The following is a 19,818-nucleotide window of genomic DNA, read 5'->3' as shown; positions in this document are numbered from 1 at the left end:
TGGTAAAGAGAGAAGGAGGAGTTGATTATTCTACGAAGAGGAGGTAAATGGTTCCACGGGTATATAGACCGAGGGGCGAGGGTGATGGGAGAAAATAATTCGCCCACAAAGATAGTTAGACACCGAGAAAAGTTACACCGGGTGTAAAAATGTTCGATCGAGGCAACGTAGCGGAAGAGATACGCACGCCTCTTCCACTATCCTTTTTAAGTAATCTTATACGAACAATTTCAAGAGAGAGAAACGTACAAAGGAAGTATTACTATATTTCGAAACTCCGGCTTCGAGTTAACGTCGGTTCTTTTATGAAACGCGCTTTAAATATTTCAATGTAGGTTCATCAGCATCGGTTGAGAAAGACGTCGATATCAAGGGACGGTATCGAAGCATCGCGATAGCTGTGCAAGCTTTAATTACATCCTTTCCACGCCTTCGTTCGACGTTGCATCCAGATAAATGAATATTTATCAATCTCTTCCCTCACCTTCGTTGGAAACATTCGAAATCTAATCCCTCGTCTAAAATGTGGGGAATGGTTAACGCAACTATGTAGGAGTGTTTACCAACTCCTCGAGGGTCCTTCAACTTTCTTCGACCGAGTCCTTTCACGTTGCCGCAAATTACGCAAATTATCGGCGGTATCCGCGTTTCCCCGATGCTCGTTCCGCCTCCATGGCCGACTATTTCGACGTCGTTTCCGGCTGATGCGAGGGACGCGTGCACCGTAAAATCAGCACGCGAAATCATAAGCCGAATATGCTCGTCTATAATTCACCGGATTACTCCAGCGTGAAGTTGATTCTACCAGTCAGCGCTTTACCGCTAGGAGAAAAAAGAAGAATGAATAAATGAAACAAGCGTTTCGTTCAGTGAAAAAAGTGGTGGGAGCTAGTTGGAATTTTTTAACGGAGATATAAACCAGGCCTTGGGAAAAAGTTTCCAAATACTTCCCCTATAGTTTCGCGATTCACCGGCTGTAACACGGTCCATTCCGTGGATTTTCATCGAATAATCATTCGATCCTAATGTCGTCACCTCGACCGTCGACCAATGCTACCGACATCGTTTCTCTTTCTCTCTATCTCTCTCTCTCTCTCGCACTCTCCCTCTCTCTCTCTCTCTCTCTCTCTCTCTCTGTGGTCCAGGGAGAAGTTGAGAGCACTCGAAACACGCAAACAGAAGGAACCTATATAACGAAGGCGAAACGAAGAAGAAACCGGTGGAGAAAAAGAAAGAAGGAAAGAAAGGAGAAAAAGGAGAAAAAAGTTGAGCCCGAGCAGGAAGGAAAAGGAGACCGGAGGGATACAGAGAGGACAAAAAAGGAGCCGAGGGAAGGAGAGAGGAAAAGAAACGAAGACAGGAACGCGATGAAGGGATCCGCGCGAAGAGAGGGTTAGGCAAACGGCGAGGGGAAGTATAGGAGAGAGAAGCGAAAGGGGGAGGAGAGAATCACGTGGGAAAGGGGAAAAGCCGAGATACGGGGAGAGATCAATACGAGGTCGCTAGGCAACGAGCCTCCGGCGATCTCAGTCCGGGTAGACAGGGTGCCGCCACCAACCCCTGAAGCCACCCACTAGCCACCCCCCGAACCGACCTGCCTCCCGTTGCTCTCTGAATATACCCCGTGTGCTCGCCTCTCTCTTCCCACCCTTCTGGTTACTCCTCATCCTACTGTTTTTCATCCTCTCTCTTTCCCTTTCTCTCTATCTGTCTCTTTATGTTTCTCTCTATATGTTTCTCCGCCCTGTAGCCGGCTCTACTGCTTTTCCTCGCCGTCACCAACCCTGCTATCTCCTGCGGACGTACGCTGCCTTCGAAATCTCTCCTGCACCTGGCTCTGCGAGGCTCTTGATACCGCTTGCAATATTTACGATAGCCGTTTGCATAGGAATCTCGATTTTGCGGCGGATACGTTCTCGCCGGTTTGTCGAACTGTATATCGAAAATCAGCCTTGTTATATCTCTACCTTGTTTCACCTGTGTCCAGACCGATTTCCTTCTTCGCTTGATTTTTTCTCTTCCCTTTTTTGCACTCCTTTCCTGTGCTTTTTTTACGTCACGTTACCGTAGGTCCCCTCGTCTGGTCTGCGTCAAGCGATTGACTTTTTAAAATTCGTTTGAAGATTTTTACAAAGATGTTGAACGGTCGATTGATCGGCAGGCAAGAGACGAAGTGGAGAGCCTGTGACCCGGATGTATCGCCACCTGTTGTAGTGCCTCGCTTACGTGCGGAATGTTCCCAAAACGACACTCCACTGGGAAAAACAGCTCGGATTTTGATTGCGGATTTTAAGAACGTCCGCTAGTTTCCGCCATGAACAACGTGCCAGACGACGAAATATCGAAAGGTGGACCGATTGTTTCCGACGGTGATCGATAAAGCGATAAAATGAACAACGTTGAATAAAGTTTCTGCCTTCGATCCGACTATTTTTATCGCGATAAGGAGGACGATAAGCGAGAAAACGGCTCGATCGACGGGCTCTCTTCGAGAATCGAATTAACGTACGATGCTTCTGATCGCTTCGTCGGAATTGAACACCAAATTCAATTATATCATCGATAAGGACAAGTATGCCGATAGGCGACGAGATATACGGCTGCGTGATACATAAACGGAAGATAGTATAATCGTTATTCCAATGGGACGATAGGTTTAATCGGACAATTGGCAGATCATGGCTACGCCACGCAGAATCCAATGCTCCGGTGGATGGTCCGTCGGGAGCCATATGGCGATTACGAAGTTCGTCGAGTGGCCGGTTGTCGACAGAACACCTTTTCTCTCCGTGGTTTTGTACACCGGACAGGTATATGTGTATCTTTGCTCCACGTCCTCCTTTTTCATTGGTATCAGCCAAATCTGTCGGAACGAACGCGACAGATTGTAGGACGAATTCGATTGTACGCTTGCTTGGCGAAGAAAATACAGGAAACAAGAGAATGAGATTTTGAAGAAAAACAAACAGATAGAAAAATCTGAAAGTAAATGAATCGTTTCTTTTATTTGCTTTCGCAGACTTTTTCAATATAGGAGATAGATAGTAATTAGCATATCGATAAGATATCAAAGAAAAAGCAAAATTGTTTTCTTTTTGGTTTGATTTTAGAGACATCCGAGTATGAATAAGTCAAAAGTAAGAAAACGTACTTACGTAGGGAACGACGTCGTACAAAATTTTCGGCAGTGATTCGTCAAGTTTCATCGTGCTCGTGTTGAAACGAGCTCCATCGAGGAATAGACCGTAAATGTAAACACCATCGGTTGGTGGTTCAGGGAAAACAGTATCCTTCAAAGGGACAAAGTCGTAGACGAGCAAATCTATCGGTATTGAATATTTCCTCGCGTAGTTCTGTTGTGCGCCGGTGAGAAACGCCTGTGTGAAGTAGAAACCAGAGATCCAGAAGGATGTCGGTGGTCCTTCATCGTACCACAACTGCAGCGAAAAACAAATAACATAGAAAGTATTATTTCCATCGAATCACTATTGATATCCTAAAACGAAAACTTCTTCTTGCTAAAATATCTTCAATCTAGAGTTTCATAAAGAAGTATAGAAATATTTCAGCACTTACTATAAAAAGAACTTTTGAGATTGGATATATATTAATATATGACTATATTTTCGAATTTGTTTCGAACTTTAACAACATAATGGTGAAAGTGATGTCTCGTTGCATCGCTAATAAAGTTACATGAAGTTTAATACAACACATGTAATATATTGAAAGAAATTTAGTATAGCGAGTGACCAAATATCTTCTCAAGTCATTCTATAGTATTTTGCTAGAATCTCAGATTATCTATCAAATGGAACAATTTATAAAGCAAAATAGCACAGATAAATAGCGCCTTGGAAAGAATATTCAAAGATTTATAAAATTTCGAACATCGCGTGAAAATGTTTCCTAAAAATATGTACCTAATTACATTTCCCATTATGAGATCGCTATGATAGATAGCCGAAGATCTTTCGCGCGGTATATACGTGCAGATACCTGAAGAAAAGCGAGCCTCTTCAAGAAATCCTGTATATAACTGCCTAGCGGCTTCAACGACGGATAAGAGTTCCTCATCCAAATCTTCGATATCTTTCCAGTAATTATCGATACGTAGACCTCCTCGAGGTCCGGGTTCATGATCACCAGACCTTAGATTAAGTTCACGAAGCCGTGAAAAATCGATAGACACCGGCTGGCCGTCACAAGCTTAGCCGTTTACCTTTGATCGCCTTCTGAACATTTATGAGGCTATTCCTGATCGTTTGCAGAAGCTTGTTGAATCTTCCCATTTCCTGGACTAGCACCGTGTTCATGCTTTGATTATATAACGTCGGATATTTCTCGAGTGCATCCACCAGATCGAAGTCGTCGGGCAACTTTGACAGAATATCAGACGCTACACCGTAGACGATCTCGTCGGGTGATTTTCCTACGTCTGTTTCCGTTTCTCCCGTGTCCTAATTGGAGGACGGAGCAACACAGGGTCTCGTTAGTCGTCCGCACGATTCGTCACGCAGAATACATTTAAGGAACCCTATTATATTTTGTGAAACACGAGGCGAGCCGAGGCGACCGCGTACACGCCTTAATTGTCTCGAAATTAATGAACGAAGATAATGATAACGACCGACCCGTGATACCAACAACCGAGATTTTCCGCAACGAAAGTGGCGAATATTTTTGATACAGATCGTGTCCACCATAAACTAGACTACGAATCTCCAGACTTACGATAAATACTAGAAAATGATGCTTTAATAATCAATACATTTAATAAGATTTAATAACGTTTCGCTTTGAAAATTCATAGAATAATCGAAGTGCGCATAACAAAGTGGTATTACCTTTTTCCTCGATTTTTTCACCTAAGCAAGCATGAGATATATGAATAATAGAATGATAGTGTATATTTATTATTTACATGATTGAATGAATTTGGTTTCAATATCACTTACTTTAATATCCTGAATAGACTGCAGGATGAAACACGATATAATATTAAGACAACAAATTTCCATATGAAAATCAAGTTTCATAATATTAACCTCACCTGCGTTGCCAATAAGGAAGACAACATCGATGCAGTCTCCTGCTGATCCTTAATGATATCCGCATTGTCGTTCATCCCAAAGACACTAGGAGCAGTGGCCATTGGAAAGGATCTAATATATTCAAGAAATTCGTTATAATCACTGACTTCAGGTACATAGTATATACCACTAGGATCGAATAGGTATTCCTTCTGTGCAATGACTTCCATACAATAAAACTTCACAAGAATCGTATTTAAAGTTCTCCTATCCCATTCGTCTGTCACACGACCGCCATAATTACATTCGCCTACGAGACAAATTAATTTTGAGTGAGAATTGAATTTTCTAAAACAGTACACGATATTCAAGAATACAATTCGTTGATGAACATTGATTAGGAAATATTTCAAATAGTATTTTACGTTAGTACAATGTTGGCCCTAGATGGGTTCTTTTAAAAAGAAAAAAAGAACAAGAGTTTAACCACTCAATTAACAAGTTTAACAGAGTCTAACAATTAATGCGATACCTGTTAAGTATTTCAAGGCCGTAAACTGAACGTCATCGTACTGATCCAAGAAGATTCTCAATTGCAGCGCACTGATCCGTAGGTCGGTCTCGTTGAACTCGTATTGATTATTCCAACCGATCGGCCCAAATTTCCTACGTTCTTGAACAATCGCGTGGAAAAAGCACAAGGAAAAAAGCAGCTTCTTGAAAGCCTCGTTCTGCTTGCAAGTCTCGAAAAATTCCTCATCGCATATTGGGTCCTTACGAACGAAAAAATTATCAAGTATCGACATATGATTTTAAAAATGCTGTACGCTTCCGAAGATTTTATAAAATTCGGAACAATGATTTTTACATTACCTGCAAGAAAGATCTGATTATATTTGCTCTTAGTCCTTTCGGTGGCTCGTTGGTCATTTTCACACCATTCTGAAGGACGCTAACTGGAAAATGCTCCACTGGATAACTTGTCAGCCATAATCGGAAATCTGGATGCACAGTTCCTGGTGTGAAGCTTTCACAAATCTAGAAAAAGATTTTCCTCTCTCGCCTCTCAAATTTTTTACTCCATCATACCATTCTGCCGCTTGATGGTCTGTCGACAATTCGGTAATACCTTTTCCAAATGTGGCATAAAACTCTTGGCAAGGTGACAGTTCTGCAGAACCACCCAGGTACCATTTTTCACTCCCTCGTCGATTAGCTGGGCGGCGATAACTCCTTGTCCTTGACCCAAAGAGAGGGAGAACAATCGGTTTGTACCGAAACCTTGATCGTCGGCGAATTTCAGTAGAACCGCCATAGGATCGGCGCCAGGCGTTAACACGAATATGAGGGGACTGCAGGAATATGAATCCGCGAACGACGATACCAGGTCGAAGGGCGGCGGCTCGATGTACTGTTGTCCCAGTTGTTCTACCACGAATTAATCGAAAATCGTTCGCCTTAATACGAAGCTTCGATATAGCGTAATACCAAACCGTTTCTTTATTTCTGTCTTCATCTTTATTTTAATATATCTACGTTTATATTACTATTTTTCAATATATAGCGAGTCACGAAAATATTTGAATTATTTATTATATATTTGGGGATATGTTGTACGCTATGCAAAACTTTTTGAATTTTGGTTCACGCCGTAATGAAATACGATTGTTGTGAATATTCGTGAATTATATTTTTCGAAATATTTAAAATATCGCGTGCATGAATTCTTCTTGACAAATATGTAAGCAACCATGCGACGTATTTTTACATGAAGATTTTTCACCTTCTACAAATTGCTGGACGGCTGGCACAACTTTGTCAGGACGCATACATCGCAGCACGATCATTCTCTCGAAAGGGTTGAGCTTGTCGTAAGGCGCGGGAAACGTTAAAGTGTGAGGCTCCATATGATCAAAGATGGCTTTCCAATCATTCAGCGTTGTCTCGAATGCGTTTTGAAATCCCTAAACGAAAGAGACTCGAATTAGTTACGAAAATGTATAACTATACTCAATGGTAATGGTATAACGAACACTCTTTGAATTCGAACTACGAAGTAGGAATCGATCATGATAAAATGTTCGATATAACTCGTACAATAAGAATTTATTTTTTAGAACTGTGACCAATCGGGAATACTAAGATCTGGAACATAGGTGCCTTACCGTACCACATTTCATCGTACCATAAACCCTGGAATATTATTCAAACGACACAACTCGTCCCAGGATTTCGAGGGTAGCCATTTCGTGGGATTTGCGAAAGGATTCTCAAGGCCAACGCCGCCGGTCAACAGAAACATCCATTGGGGCATCGAGAGTCGTCCCTGCTTATTCAGCAGGTTCACCGAAAGCAGTAGCGAGAATAAAAGCTTGTCCTTCTCGAACAACGACCGACATATGTTCACGTAAAGTGAGTAGGTGAAGTGCTTCGTGAGGTCCTTCAGTCGTTGCTGAATGTCTTCGACCCGTTCCGTGTTGTCGATTGTGCTATTGAACAGATTCACGAACCAGGCCAGAGAATATTGATACATCGGATCGATATTCGCCAGGACAGCTAGAGAAAATTTTATTCAATTAAGATTAATTCAATTTTCTTTTGAATCTGCGAGGACACTCCAATGGACTTAAATTCGCCATACAAACGAAGTCGGGGAGATTCTACGAGTCAAAATATTACATCGGTAAATGTAAAATACTTTGTCAAATAAAACTTTAAGTAGACCTAGTTTCTTCGAAATATCATACGAGTCGATTCGCTTTAATACGATTGATAGTGAAGAACGTGATAAAATTTGTACTTTACTAGTGTTCAAACTCGAGTTTTTCAAAAATGGAGCTTCCAACGCAATTTTATTCTTCTCGATTTCCGTCTTATTTTGAACCATAGAATCTGCCTTATTGCACTTATACAGTAAAACGCTTAGTGTATGTCACCAATCGTGAAGAAAAGAACGGTGCTGTAAGCAGCTATGGGCGTGTACTCCAATCTTGCAGCGTCGATAGACTTTTCCGTAATCTCAGCTGCCGTTTGTTTCGTGACTATCTCATCAGAAAGAGTCTTGGACGAACTAAGTACACTAATCGCTGTTTCATCCTCGAGAATATTTCCTTCTGCTGTCGACAGAACTTCCAGAATTTCGTCTTCGATCTCCTTCAGTTTCCTGCGAAACAAAGTCGTTGGCGAAGATTGAAGAAATGTAATAAAACGTTAATGTACTTCTTGTTGGCGGCTCCTTGGACGATTAGCTGATTCTTCTCAGACTCCAAGTCTGGCCTTTCTTTGGCTACCACAATACCGAGGAGCTGATCTTCAAGGCCTATCGGTGTGATCATGAAATTCAGTAGTGTTACCTTAACTGCTACCTCCGGTAAATAGTGAGGATTGCGTAATTTGGTTGTAATGTAAAATCTATAAAAAAAAAAAAGATAAGTAAAATTTATTCCACCCAACAGTATAGGAATTAATATATCAGACAGTGTCGCAATTGTTTTTGAATAAATAAATGTTATTTATTTCGAATGAAATGTACCGAAAATTGGCAGAGTATTCGATGACAGAATCCCCAACCTTGATACATTCCGCGCCACCAGACTTAAATGTTTGTTTCATCAAGAGCGGTTCCAATGCAGCATCAAGTTCTTCGCCCACATTCTCTAACAAAACTGGCTGTCCAAACTGTATAGCATTTTCTAACACTCTCATATAATCACTCTGCGACAATCTAATAACATGAATATTATTTTCCTTCTCCATATTCTTCACCCATTTGTTAGCCTGGCCCTGAGGATCGATCATCAGGGGCCATCGTCGAGAATTCGTAACAATTATCGCGTTATCTACCGAGAACAAATCACTGGGCAAACCAAAAATATTCCAGGACCGTATCAACACAGGATCACCTAGAATCTGAGTAAGCTGATAGTCCTTCGTACAAATTACTTCCAAATCGGTGCAAATCTGCACCCAGTTGTCGATTTGTTGCTGTCTATACTGAGTGGTGAACACTCCTAAATAGGCCACGATCCCGGAGCCGATGAGAATGTCTCCCGTCAGCTTGTAATAACGCTCGCCCAGTTCCTTCGCAGTATCGGACCATCTGGTGTACTCTCCCCCTAAGCCGCCAATCAACTCCCTGGCTCTCCTTAATCTTGCCTCGCACTCGTTCACTTCGTCCGTCATCGCCTGATACTCCGCTCTTCGTTCAGCCAACAGCTCCTCCAGCTTCGCCAATCTGTCACGCACTTCTTGGAGCTGACTTCTCTTCAAGTTCAATTGCCTCATGGCCTCATTGTAGTCGGCCTCCGCCAAGGCCAGCGCTTGCTTCTTCGGCGCCACGATCTTCGCCACCTTGTCGTACTCTGACAGAGCGAAGACCCATCTACAGAGACCTTCACAGGCGGTAGAAACTTGTCTGATCCGTTCTGGATCGAAGTTTGGATTTGTTAAGATAGTGGTGCGGATCTTCGTCATGATCCTTTCTGGAATGTTGTCCTTATCGAACGTTAATAAGGATTCGAGGAATTTCATGTCGCTCAATATGCGAAGAGATGGCCTCCAATAATCATCTATAACTCCATCTGGAGTCTTAACCTTCTCCGGTTTCACGTCCTAATAGGATAGAATTTGTATGGATCATGTTTTTATTCTTTTGATAAGCAGGCTTTGAATAAGTACATCTTTGTGCAGATTGAGTTTAGTTTGAAGTTGAAGATCGAACCTTTAAAATGCAAACTGCTTCCATCACCAATCGAACACCGGCTGGCGGTCGTTTCATGGATCGCACGATTTGAATATCCTGAGGAGTCAGAGTGTTCAAGGCATCGTTCGCCGCGTTTAATATCGGCATCACTTCTTGCAGATCGGCGTCGCATTCTGCGCGAATGGCGCTCGCTTCGTTCGCGACGACCTAGAAATTCGAATATTCTACTTTTAAAAAATGCTACAAAGGAATTTACGTACACGTACCGAGTTCCATGCGTCCGACATACCGGACGAAAGTCATTTTTGTTACGAGCTCTACGATTTTCGTGTTTCAAAATCTCATTAATATTAACAGAGCGCAAGCATACGTTGTGGAAGCAATTTCAGCAAAAGTTATTAGAAACCGTAGAAAGCATGAAATCCTTTTTACAGAGCGAAAACTACTTAAATAACATCGCTGGAATTAACATTTGTGTCCTAATATTTCAAATTTAAAAGATATGAAGATTTCTCGAATTATATGCGAATAAATGACAAACATACTTCAAACTACTCGCAATTATCAGTAAGGACGCACATTTACTTTATTCTCTAGTATTTTCATACCCCAAGGTCTCACTAATATCAGCATAACGCAAAGATGCGTAACGGAAGGAATTCGAGAGGGAGTAATTAGAAACCGTGAACAAAGGTGGAGTGGCCTTTACAGGGCGGAAGTTTCCTAAATAAAATCGAGTGACTGTGATCTTTAAGCCGGCAACACCTTACCATGGCAGCCTCTTCGTCCCTCTTGACGACTTGCTCCATGGCAGCTACCTCCTCGCTTTCCCTTTGAACGTCGAGAAACGTGGCCTCCACGTCCTTAGCGGCGACAAGGAGCTTCGGTTGCAACGCGACTAAAATCTCTTGCATCTTCTCCACTTGCCTGTGAGTACTGTCCAACTTTTCCAAGCCAGCTTCGTACCTTTTTTTCCCATCGAGCGCTTCCTTCCTCTTTTTTGCGAGCAGGTCCTTGAAAGTGTTGATGAGCTCCAGGTACGAGGTAGGCGTAACGTAATTGTACCTCTTTGACTTCCTCAGGAACTCCTTTGTCAACTCCTGCGTGGACATATGAAAGAATTGGCACATCTCGATGCAGGCGTCACGTTCCTTCTCCGTTAGATCGATTTCGCCCAAGAATTTAGTCGCCACAGCGAGCAATGCGTCCTCGGGCCAAGGTTGCAGCCAATCTATCGTGCAACAATTCACCAATGCCGGAAATTTTCGAATTCTGATACGAAAATTGTCACCAATAGGCGACATGGTGACCACGATATGCAAGTGTTCGCGAACAGTTTGTACGAAGAAATTAAACAAAGCGACGGGGCTGCCGTCTGTCTGCAAGGATCTGTCTCTCTGACGATCGATAACTCGCATCTTCTCGCAAATATCGGATATTTCATCAGGTGCAAATATATTAGGAACCTCTCCGGAATTTAAAAGATTGCTAATGTCTTCCAGAAAAGTCTCTTCTTTAATTTGTGTATCCAAAAACAGGAAAGCTGTGTGAAGATCGCTGGCTGCGCTCTTTTTTAGAATGTCTTTTACGTCTTCGTGCCATTCGTATAGACCATACTGTTGAGACATTTCCACTTGAAACAATTCGTAATCTGAGATGTGAGCTGCTAATTTCGTTAACGATTGGCGCCCCGAACCGCCCACTCCGATTAATAACGCGTGACTTCGAGGCTGCATCATTATGCGACAGATCTTTGATAGATGTTCTACGGCGAATCTAGAGGGCATAATAAAATAGAAAAATTGCGGGGATATCTGGAAAAAGGATCTATAAGAGAAAATGGTGAACTAAGGGAATTATGATTTGACGTTATTTAGTTTTAAAAAATATAACAGTGAACGAAATAGGTGATAATCTATTTCTATGATAAATATTACTAGACCTATAAACCATTTTTTCAGAAAGCTCCTCAATTTTCATCGTTTTTTACTTAAAATATACGCAACCGAGTAAAACCTGAAAAGAACGAGATTCATCGGTGTCCTCGAAATGGAATTATATTCAGCAAGATATTCTTCAGCTACGATTGCCAAGTGGTCTAAATCCTCCACTTCGGAATATAGCTTTTTATCCGCCAATATATCGTAGAAGTCACAATAAATCAGATTTCGAAGCTCTACTTCTGTCACCTAATTACGATTAAAGAAGATTATGGAGACGGTGATATATAAAAACCTTGCGTATTAGAAGAAAACGTACTGTGCCAGATCTAGCAGTAAGTAAATCTTGAAACAGGTGGTCCAGATTGTCATCCATATATTCTAACATGGTCCTTCGTATCTGCTCGACGAGCCACTTAATATCATGGTCGTCTACCAACCGATCACCATAAACGCGCAACACTTCGTGTACCCAGAGACGCTTTAAACTCGCCTTAAAACATTATGTCGGTCAGGAAATATTATGTAGTTCTCATACATATTTATGAATAATAACCGTCAAAATTGGATATATTTATTTGGAGCATTATGTTATCATTACGTTAATAACAAAACACAAAGAAATTTATCTCTAATTCCATTTAAGATCGTAAGCTGTTGAAAAAGTTGAGTTTGTTTTACGTTATAAAAACAGGGATCTTTAGGGTCATCTTAACGCTAATGCAAACGTGTAACCATGCTAATATCATTAGAATATCGAGCTTCCAAGGTCAGTAGAAGACACGCAAGACTATGAATAGTCATACAGATTATGTCATTAGAATTTAAAAGCTTAAGATTGTTCTTCGTAACCCTACAACGTATCATAGAATAAAACAGAAATTTATCTGCAAATAAATACTTACAGGTTTAGTGACACTTTCAGGCGTACACAGTAGCACTCCTTGAATCACTCTGGAAAAATCTCGTAAGTTGAACAAGTAATGGCATTTGGCCGGTGTCGGTAGAAGAAACACTCTAGTTTCTTTATAAACATCTAAGGTTCCGCTCACGATGTAGTCGACACTAGGAAAGTAATAGTCCGGAAATTCCTTATTCGTAAAGTGCCATGTCACGATGGTGGAGAAGATGGTATTGAGAACGTCATCAGAGAATTCGGAAATTCCTAGGGTAAAGAAGTGTCTCTTGAACCGTAGCGTGACGTCCAATCCGCTGGATGGAGGACCCATCGCGCAAACCAGCTGAACGTCCACCAGTTGTATAGGCGTCACTTCCTTCAAATCGTACCACGTCCAATGGTCCAGCCATTGCCTCAACAACTCTATAGGCGGCTGTGCTCCGTACTCTTCCTTCTGTGGCATGGAGATATCGTCCACGAATACAACCCAATACTTTCCTGGGGGAGCTCCATATAGTCCCTTCTTTCGTCTGTCCAATTTGTTCATGATGATCTCTTGGGTTTGATTGGCAGTAGTCTGCGCGGAGAATATTACGAAAAGAGGTTTGAAAATTTCTGGGTCGTTCTTCTTCAATAAGAACTCCATGATGTACACTGACTTCCCGGTACCCGTCGGACCGACCAAAAGGATAGGTTTTTGATGACAAATTAACAGTTTAAACAGATGAAAGTAACGAACAGTTTCGATCGTGGGGACGATTATCTGATTCATTGGTATGTCTTTTGGTATTACTGGAACGTCTTTTAGATCATCCATCCAAGGTCTCCATTTGCCTCTACCTTCTTTGATGTATTTATAATCGAACACCAAACCTGTCATTGGTAAATTTACTACGTATGGTTTGGATGGATCGGTAGTTTCTTCGGAAACATTGAAACGTTCTCTGACATCGGCGGGGAATTCCCTCTCTGTTAATGCTCTAAAGAGATCGCTGAAGCATTCACGGGAGTCCACCATCAACGTGCCGCCCAACGCCCAGATACAAGAAAAGAAGAAGCAACCCTGAAACACCCTTAACACTCGTCAGTTTCTCTTTCTTCGATAGAAAAGGCTTGACAATGTAAGTATTTATGTACCTCCACTTGTGCCCTTAAATCTAGATCTGTTAGAGTTTGGAGGTACTTCTCGTCGTGGTACTCGTCGAGAAAACAATCGAATAAGTATGTCACAGACCTAACCATATTAGCGTCTTGCATTGTTATTAATTCCTGAAGGTAAAATTAAAAACACGTGAAAATAAGAATAATACCAGGGCCTCCTTACACGATACTTTGTTAATTGATAATATTAGCAAATTGGCAAGTTTACTTTAATTGATTTATAAGTGACATCTTTCGAACCTTGACTCCCCAACGAAGCAGATGCAGGAGTGGAGGACAAAACCTCATGTACATCTCGTGCAAATGGTTTTTAAGATGCTCCGTGAAAGACAATGGTAAAGTGTTCAACCACGAGAGCAAAATTGGTTTCCAACCTAAACTAACTGGTTCCATGTAAATCATACCGCATCTTGACACTGTGGCAGGTGACGCGACCTATATCGATCGTAATAATTAGACTATGAGCTTTCGTTCCAATCTAAATTTTTATGAACGAAGCTAGAAAAGTAGAGTCTAAATAGAAATTTGTTTCGCTCTATAAATATCATACACTACCGCTCATAAATATTATGGCTTACAAAAGAAATATATGAAACACTTTATGTAAAGAGGACAGGGTAAATTTCAGTAGGCTACCTCCAAGTCCATAGGCTCAAAAATTAAGTTCGTGGTGGGCGCTAGCTGGATAATTTCCCCGGAGGTCAGGCAGAGCTTTTTATTGTCATCCAGGACAGTATTCATGTTCTCGATCCACAGGGCGTCGACCGGCCCATCGAAGACCAACCATTTCCTATTCAGGTTGGTGGAAGTCGCGAAAGCTCTGTAACTGACAGCGAGCACGCCGTCGCTCCATTCGTGCGAGGCCGGGTCGAACTGACCGTATAATTGACCCATGGTGATCGCCTTTGGATTGATAACGGTTATCTCCACCCGGTGTTCGTCCATCAGCTTCCGTTCCTCTAACAAACCAAGACAATCGGCCAATATTCTATAAGCCGAGGTTTTCCCTCCAAATGGTAGACCAACGATCATGAAACCGTGTCTGACGATCATCATCTCATAGATCTGCTGTATCTTCTCCAAAAAGAAATCAGTACACTGAATATTAGCAGCGGTACATGCATCCATCGTACACGCGTTTAGGTGAGTATAATCTGGCGGTGGAAGAACAACTCCGGGAAACAAATCTGAAGCGATGCCCTCGAAAAGAGGCAGATCGTGAACCAAAAATTTTGGCAAGTTAACATCCAATATGCTTCTTAACATGAGGATGTCTTCAGACTCGTCAGGATACCTGATCAAGAATCATAATAATTATAATCCGAATTAGAGAAGTTATAGTGTAAGAATTAGTATCTTATCTTAAATGATTTTGGGACACGAATAACCATTATAAATGATCGAAATTTTCTTTGATTACGGGAAATCAATTATGACGGAATTTTTCTTAATGAAATTTCTCGCAAAAGTTTTAAAAGTAATCGTCACATTCGATTCTCGTACCTGAGCTTTAAGTTGCCAGCTGCAACTAGGACAGATTTCACTGCCCTCATACCATAATCGTAATGATGCTGACTACTCAACTGCTCGGAGCAAAGTCTGTAAGCTGTGACGATTTTTACAGCTAGAGGTCTACCGTTATAAAAGCCATAGGAGTATAGCGTGTTCTCGGCGATCAGCGCGTAATCCGGCACCATCATGGCCACGGGACGGAACAATGCCTTTAGATTGTCCGGCAACTCTGATCTCCCCGCGTAACCCGGATTCATCGTGATAAAAATGGCGCACGTTGGATCTAAAAAGATCTCCGTGCCTTCGAATACGATCTTCTCAGCGCCGCTGTTTATCGCTCGTTGAATCGTTAAAATTTGTTGCGCTACTACTGATAACACTTCCAGATCGATTCGATTGAATTCGTCAAAACAAGACCAGGCGCCACAAGAAGCCAGTCCTTTAAAGAATTTTCCTAATGCGAGATAATCGAGGCCTTCGGAACAATTAAAGACGACGCACTGTTTTGCTACTGCTTTAGCAAGATCTTTCGTCGTCTCTGTTTTACCAGTTCCGGCGGGTCCCTCTGGTGCACCGCCTAGATGAAGGCTCAAAGCGCCGAATAGAGTTCGATAACATCTATCCGTTAAGGGAGTGATTACTAATCTTGAAGAATTGCCAAGGTACTCATAACCATAACGTTGCTGTGAGTTTATCATGTAAGCCCACATGTTTTCTTCCTGAAATAAATATTTTTAATAATAATCTTACTATTAAAAGATCTTTCTTTAATTTGTAGGAAGTTAGCCTGACCAGCCAATAGTAACGCAAGTGACACAACCATTTGAAATCGGTGTTCTTGATCACTTCCTCCTGGTGAAGCGACGCAAGCACGTCTTTCCCATGGACATCCAGCGTAACTAAAGCTTCTACAATTGTAAATCTATGTATTACATTTTGTACTAAGAAAATTATACTGAGAAGTATAACTTATGAATAATCACCAAAAGTGATGCGATTCTGTTTCGAAAGTTTGCCTCTGATTAACGATATAATGTCGTTCAGTTCTGCCTGACATTGATCCAAGTATCTCTTCATCCCTTGAACACCGTACGGCATCGATTCCTCTATACGTAGAGTCCAGTATGTTTTACCAACGCAAAGAATCGTTTGCCCTGGCCATTCCAGCACCCAGACCTTCCTCGATTTAGTAGGATACGCCTGGATCGCTAGCAGCACCTCATTTCGTATACTTTTTCGCATAACCGTTTCCAATTCGATCAACCATTTCTCTACTTGTCCTCTGGCAGCAGCTGTGGATATCGTCTCTATCAGTCGAACCTCTTCGTCCTCTGTCGATACCATAGCGACCACTTCGAGGTCCTCGTTAAAATGTAATCTATGTATTCCCTCGAAACATTTCTTTAGATGTGGCTGAACCCTGAAACAAATCGTTATAAATATTTCAAAATATCTTATTTCAACAATAACACGATCGTGTATAGTTGATTAATTTTTCGGAATCGAGTTAATAGCAATTTTTATTACCGAGTCGGATCCTTAGTTTCAGAGAGAATTTCCAGCAACTCGTCGTTAGACAGGAAAAAGAATCTCGGGAAGAAGAGTCGTTTTCTTTCGAGGTAATCATTCAGACCCTTTTGGATGTCTTCTAGTAATCCGTAGCTCTTCTTTAGCCGCTCCAACATTTTATCGATTTCGACGACAACGAAAACGCGAGGATCCGCGTGGACGGTCTTCATAATGTCACGCCAAGTTTTATCCACCGCGGAAAATTTTCTTCCTTCCTCTGGCATCTGTTGCTGTATATCCGGCGATGTGAAGATCGGCTCCAGGTACATCCAGATCGCCTGCACGCGTAGCCATTGGTCCAGAATATCTTGCAGCAAATGAAGTTTGTACTCCCATCTCCTGTTTTGTAGCGTTAGGTCGTTAAATTCCGATCATACTCGCAATATCTAGTATCGCTTGGAAAAGTAATAGCTCGTAAAAATATTTTACACTCCAATTATCCGTAACAAGATGTTAAAAACTGTTGACGATCTATGTTTCATAGGCTGTAAGAGCCAAAAACTTTTTACAACAGGTATTAGTCAGTTGAGAAATAGGTAGACACACGAAAAGTGAATGAAAACGTTAAAAACACTTGTTACATTTTTGTTTTTTTTGTAAAACCAACAGAACCCCCTTGGATCTATCTAATATTTTGTATATCATGAATACTACTATACTATAATAGTTCTAGCATCGATTTTCATTAATTTTCTTACAGTATCCTTGCTTCAAAGGGTTTTATGTTCGGCGAATTCTTGATAGTAACTGTCCTAATGATGTGATCGTCTAAAAGAAGTTGTATATCATCGACACCAGCGATGACGTAGGTACCAGTATCCTTGAAAGGGTTCACCGTAAAGTATAAATCGGCCCAATCCTTCTCCATCTTATCCATGGCTCTTTCCAAGGTTGCTTCCTTCGACGCGTTGTCCGAGATGCTCTCGAACTGGCTGACGTATATGCCTAAATTCATGTCCAGAATCTTCGCCAATGTTAAATCGGGATCGACTTTTATCGGAATGTTTATGATCTCCGAAATTTGCTCCCAATGGCGATCCTTTAATCCTGGATTACCAAGCGTAAAAACGATCGGCATGTATTCCCTGAAGTCCTCGATTTTTTCCCGGACACTGGCTGCTAGCTGCCTCAAAGCTGGCTCTTGAAAACTTCTCTCCAGCTTATAGATGGTTCTGTTCGTGCAAATAGTTTTCATTAACCATTACTCGTCGGAAGAATATACGTTTTATCTTTATTGCTAAATAATTCTTAAGGAATATAGGAGAATAACTTGAATTCTAATTATAATAAGCTATCCGAACATTCACAAACATGAATATAGAAACAGAGGCTAAGGAAAGTCAATTTGTTTCGATCACTAAATATTCTAACAAGTAGATAATATTATAACGATTGCATAACAAATATATCGACCTGAACGCGTATCCTACGTCGTTATCGATGTCCTCCGGATTATAAGAACCGATCATTGAGTTTAACCACTTATCCTGCTTCGTCAAAAAGTCACAAATTGCGTCAAAGAGTAGTTTGAAGGGCTTCAGTTGATCAGCGATCTGTTTACGACGTGGATATTGCGTTATGTCCCAGCCAAACGATGCTTCTTCTTCGTTAAACTTATCGATCTTCTCCATGGCGGCGATCAGTCGGTTCTCTAAAGTCTGTGCCCTTCTCTGATATTTGTACACTTCTCCTATATCTCCCCAATGTTGAATCTCGTCCACCTGTTTCGCGTAAGACTCCAATTCCTCCTCGAACCTAAGATACCTAACTGTTGAAACAAGAAACAATTTCAATAATTGTCAATTTCCTCGAACACGTTTTTTCTCTTCTTATTAGTCAAGTTACTTGACCAATTTGAAGAAGATATTAGCACCTTTTAATGCGTGCTGAAACTCCAGCGTCTTAATCGCAACGATGCTTTCGTTCTCTTCCAAAATTTGTGGTACCTTGTGGTACCATTGAAAAGCTTCGTTATTTGTGATTATCTCGATGTCAGTTAGAAGACGATAATCGGCCAACAAGGAGATATGTTCGATTATTTGGTAGAGGTTCTGCTCCAAAATCTTAAAAGTAACTTCTCTGTTTACCTTAATGAAGTTTTTAAGCTCTACAAGTTCGATTGTGTTGGCGGGCGTGCTCAGGGCACGTTCAGATATACTTTGATATCGTTCTGTAACACTAAACCGGGTTTGCCATTGTTTTATCGTGGAAGTGCGAATAGATTCATCGTTGTTGGTTAAAGTAATTTGAGACTCACTTCCTGGCCATATCTTGATACCTCTCGACGAGCGTATCGATGAGAAGACATTTTATTCGACAAGTGTTGTCGACGATTGTCTCGATGAATATTTTTCGAGATACCTTGAACAATCCAGTGAAAGCTGTCCTTTCAATTTCGACAGGAAAGTTCATCATGAGATTATGGTAATGTTTTATTGGTTCGTTGTAATCCTCTAATTTTTTGCTCTCGTCTCTTGTAAATCGTTCCACTTTATAATACTCGTCATCATTGTATAAATATTCATATCTGTAATAAGGATACGAATATATAATAATAAATATTATTAACAGTAATACAAATTAACGGACAGTGACCATTGTGTACACCAGTATAGAAGACAGAAATAAATGGTACAGACAGTAAAGCAAATAACACATGATTAATTGAAGCGATCGGTCAGGATAATCAGATATTATATAAACAGAAATTAATATACAGTTATATATATATATATATATTAATATAACAGAAGTTAATATATAATAAAGATGAAAATTAGAATTTGCAATGAGTATCAATGATTTATAATTACATTTTTAATTCCATTAATAGCTGTTCTGGAATAAGCTTTTCTCGATCGACTAAGTCAATGATTTCCTGCTTCAGTTTTTGCACTCTGGATTCCTCTATATGTGGCTAGAAAGCATTTTTAAATTTATATGTACGTATTCACGTACATTAGATATATGATAAAAATGTTATAAAGGGAAATTTATACTTTT

The 19,818-nt window shown here is 40.9% G+C and overlaps 1 protein-coding gene across 1 annotated transcript; it reads right to left on the bottom strand.

Moving 5' to 3' along the window:
* Positions 1-2,467: 2,467 nt before the first annotated feature.
* Positions 2,468-18,583, bottom strand: LOC100743541 (dynein heavy chain 7, axonemal). Its single transcript, XM_033319225.1, has 29 exons — positions 18,229-18,583; positions 17,514-17,987; positions 16,774-17,154; positions 16,230-16,666; positions 16,039-16,154; positions 15,238-15,965; positions 14,371-15,028; positions 13,975-14,169; positions 13,711-13,842; positions 12,581-13,636; positions 11,991-12,168; positions 11,752-11,917; positions 10,506-11,511; positions 9,754-9,942; positions 8,566-9,644; positions 8,253-8,444; positions 7,970-8,196; positions 7,219-7,589; positions 6,817-6,997; positions 6,163-6,461; positions 5,907-6,071; positions 5,566-5,806; positions 5,054-5,343; positions 4,959-4,976; positions 4,848-4,868; positions 4,223-4,460; positions 4,000-4,151; positions 3,156-3,437; positions 2,468-2,863 (listed from the first exon to the last, which is right to left on the bottom strand). Exons 1-29 carry the CDS (start codon positions 18,444-18,446, stop codon positions 2,657-2,659), a joined length of 9,897 nt encoding a protein of 3,298 aa, XP_033175116.1. The 5' UTR covers positions 18,447-18,583; the 3' UTR covers positions 2,468-2,656.
* Between the last annotated feature and the right edge of the window lie 1,235 nt (positions 18,584-19,818).

This window comes from Bombus impatiens, unplaced genomic scaffold (assembly GCF_000188095.3).
Source record: "Bombus impatiens unplaced genomic scaffold, BIMP_2.2 scf_0142, whole genome shotgun sequence".
NCBI classification, from domain to species: Eukaryota; Metazoa; Arthropoda; class Insecta; order Hymenoptera; family Apidae; genus Bombus; species Bombus impatiens.
The sequence above is the reverse complement of the archived record's forward strand: the minus strand, read 5'-3'. Positions and strand labels throughout refer to the sequence as shown.

What these genes read in the sequence shown, in the direction of transcription:
- LOC100743541 (XM_033319225.1), bottom strand. Translation starts at nt 18,446, where the DNA reads ATGGAGAAGATCGATAAGTTTAACGAAGAAGAAGCATCGTTTGGCTGG. An exon ending in GACGTAGGATACGCGTTCAG is followed by an intron (nt 17,988 to 18,228) that starts GTCGATATATTT and finishes TTGCACGAACAG; the next exon opens with AACCATCTATAAGCTGGAGA. An exon ending in TGTTCAGAAGGCGATCAAAG is followed by an intron (nt 4,152 to 4,222) that starts GTAAACGGCTAA and finishes ACTTAATCTAAG; the next exon opens with GTCTGGTGATCATGAACCCG.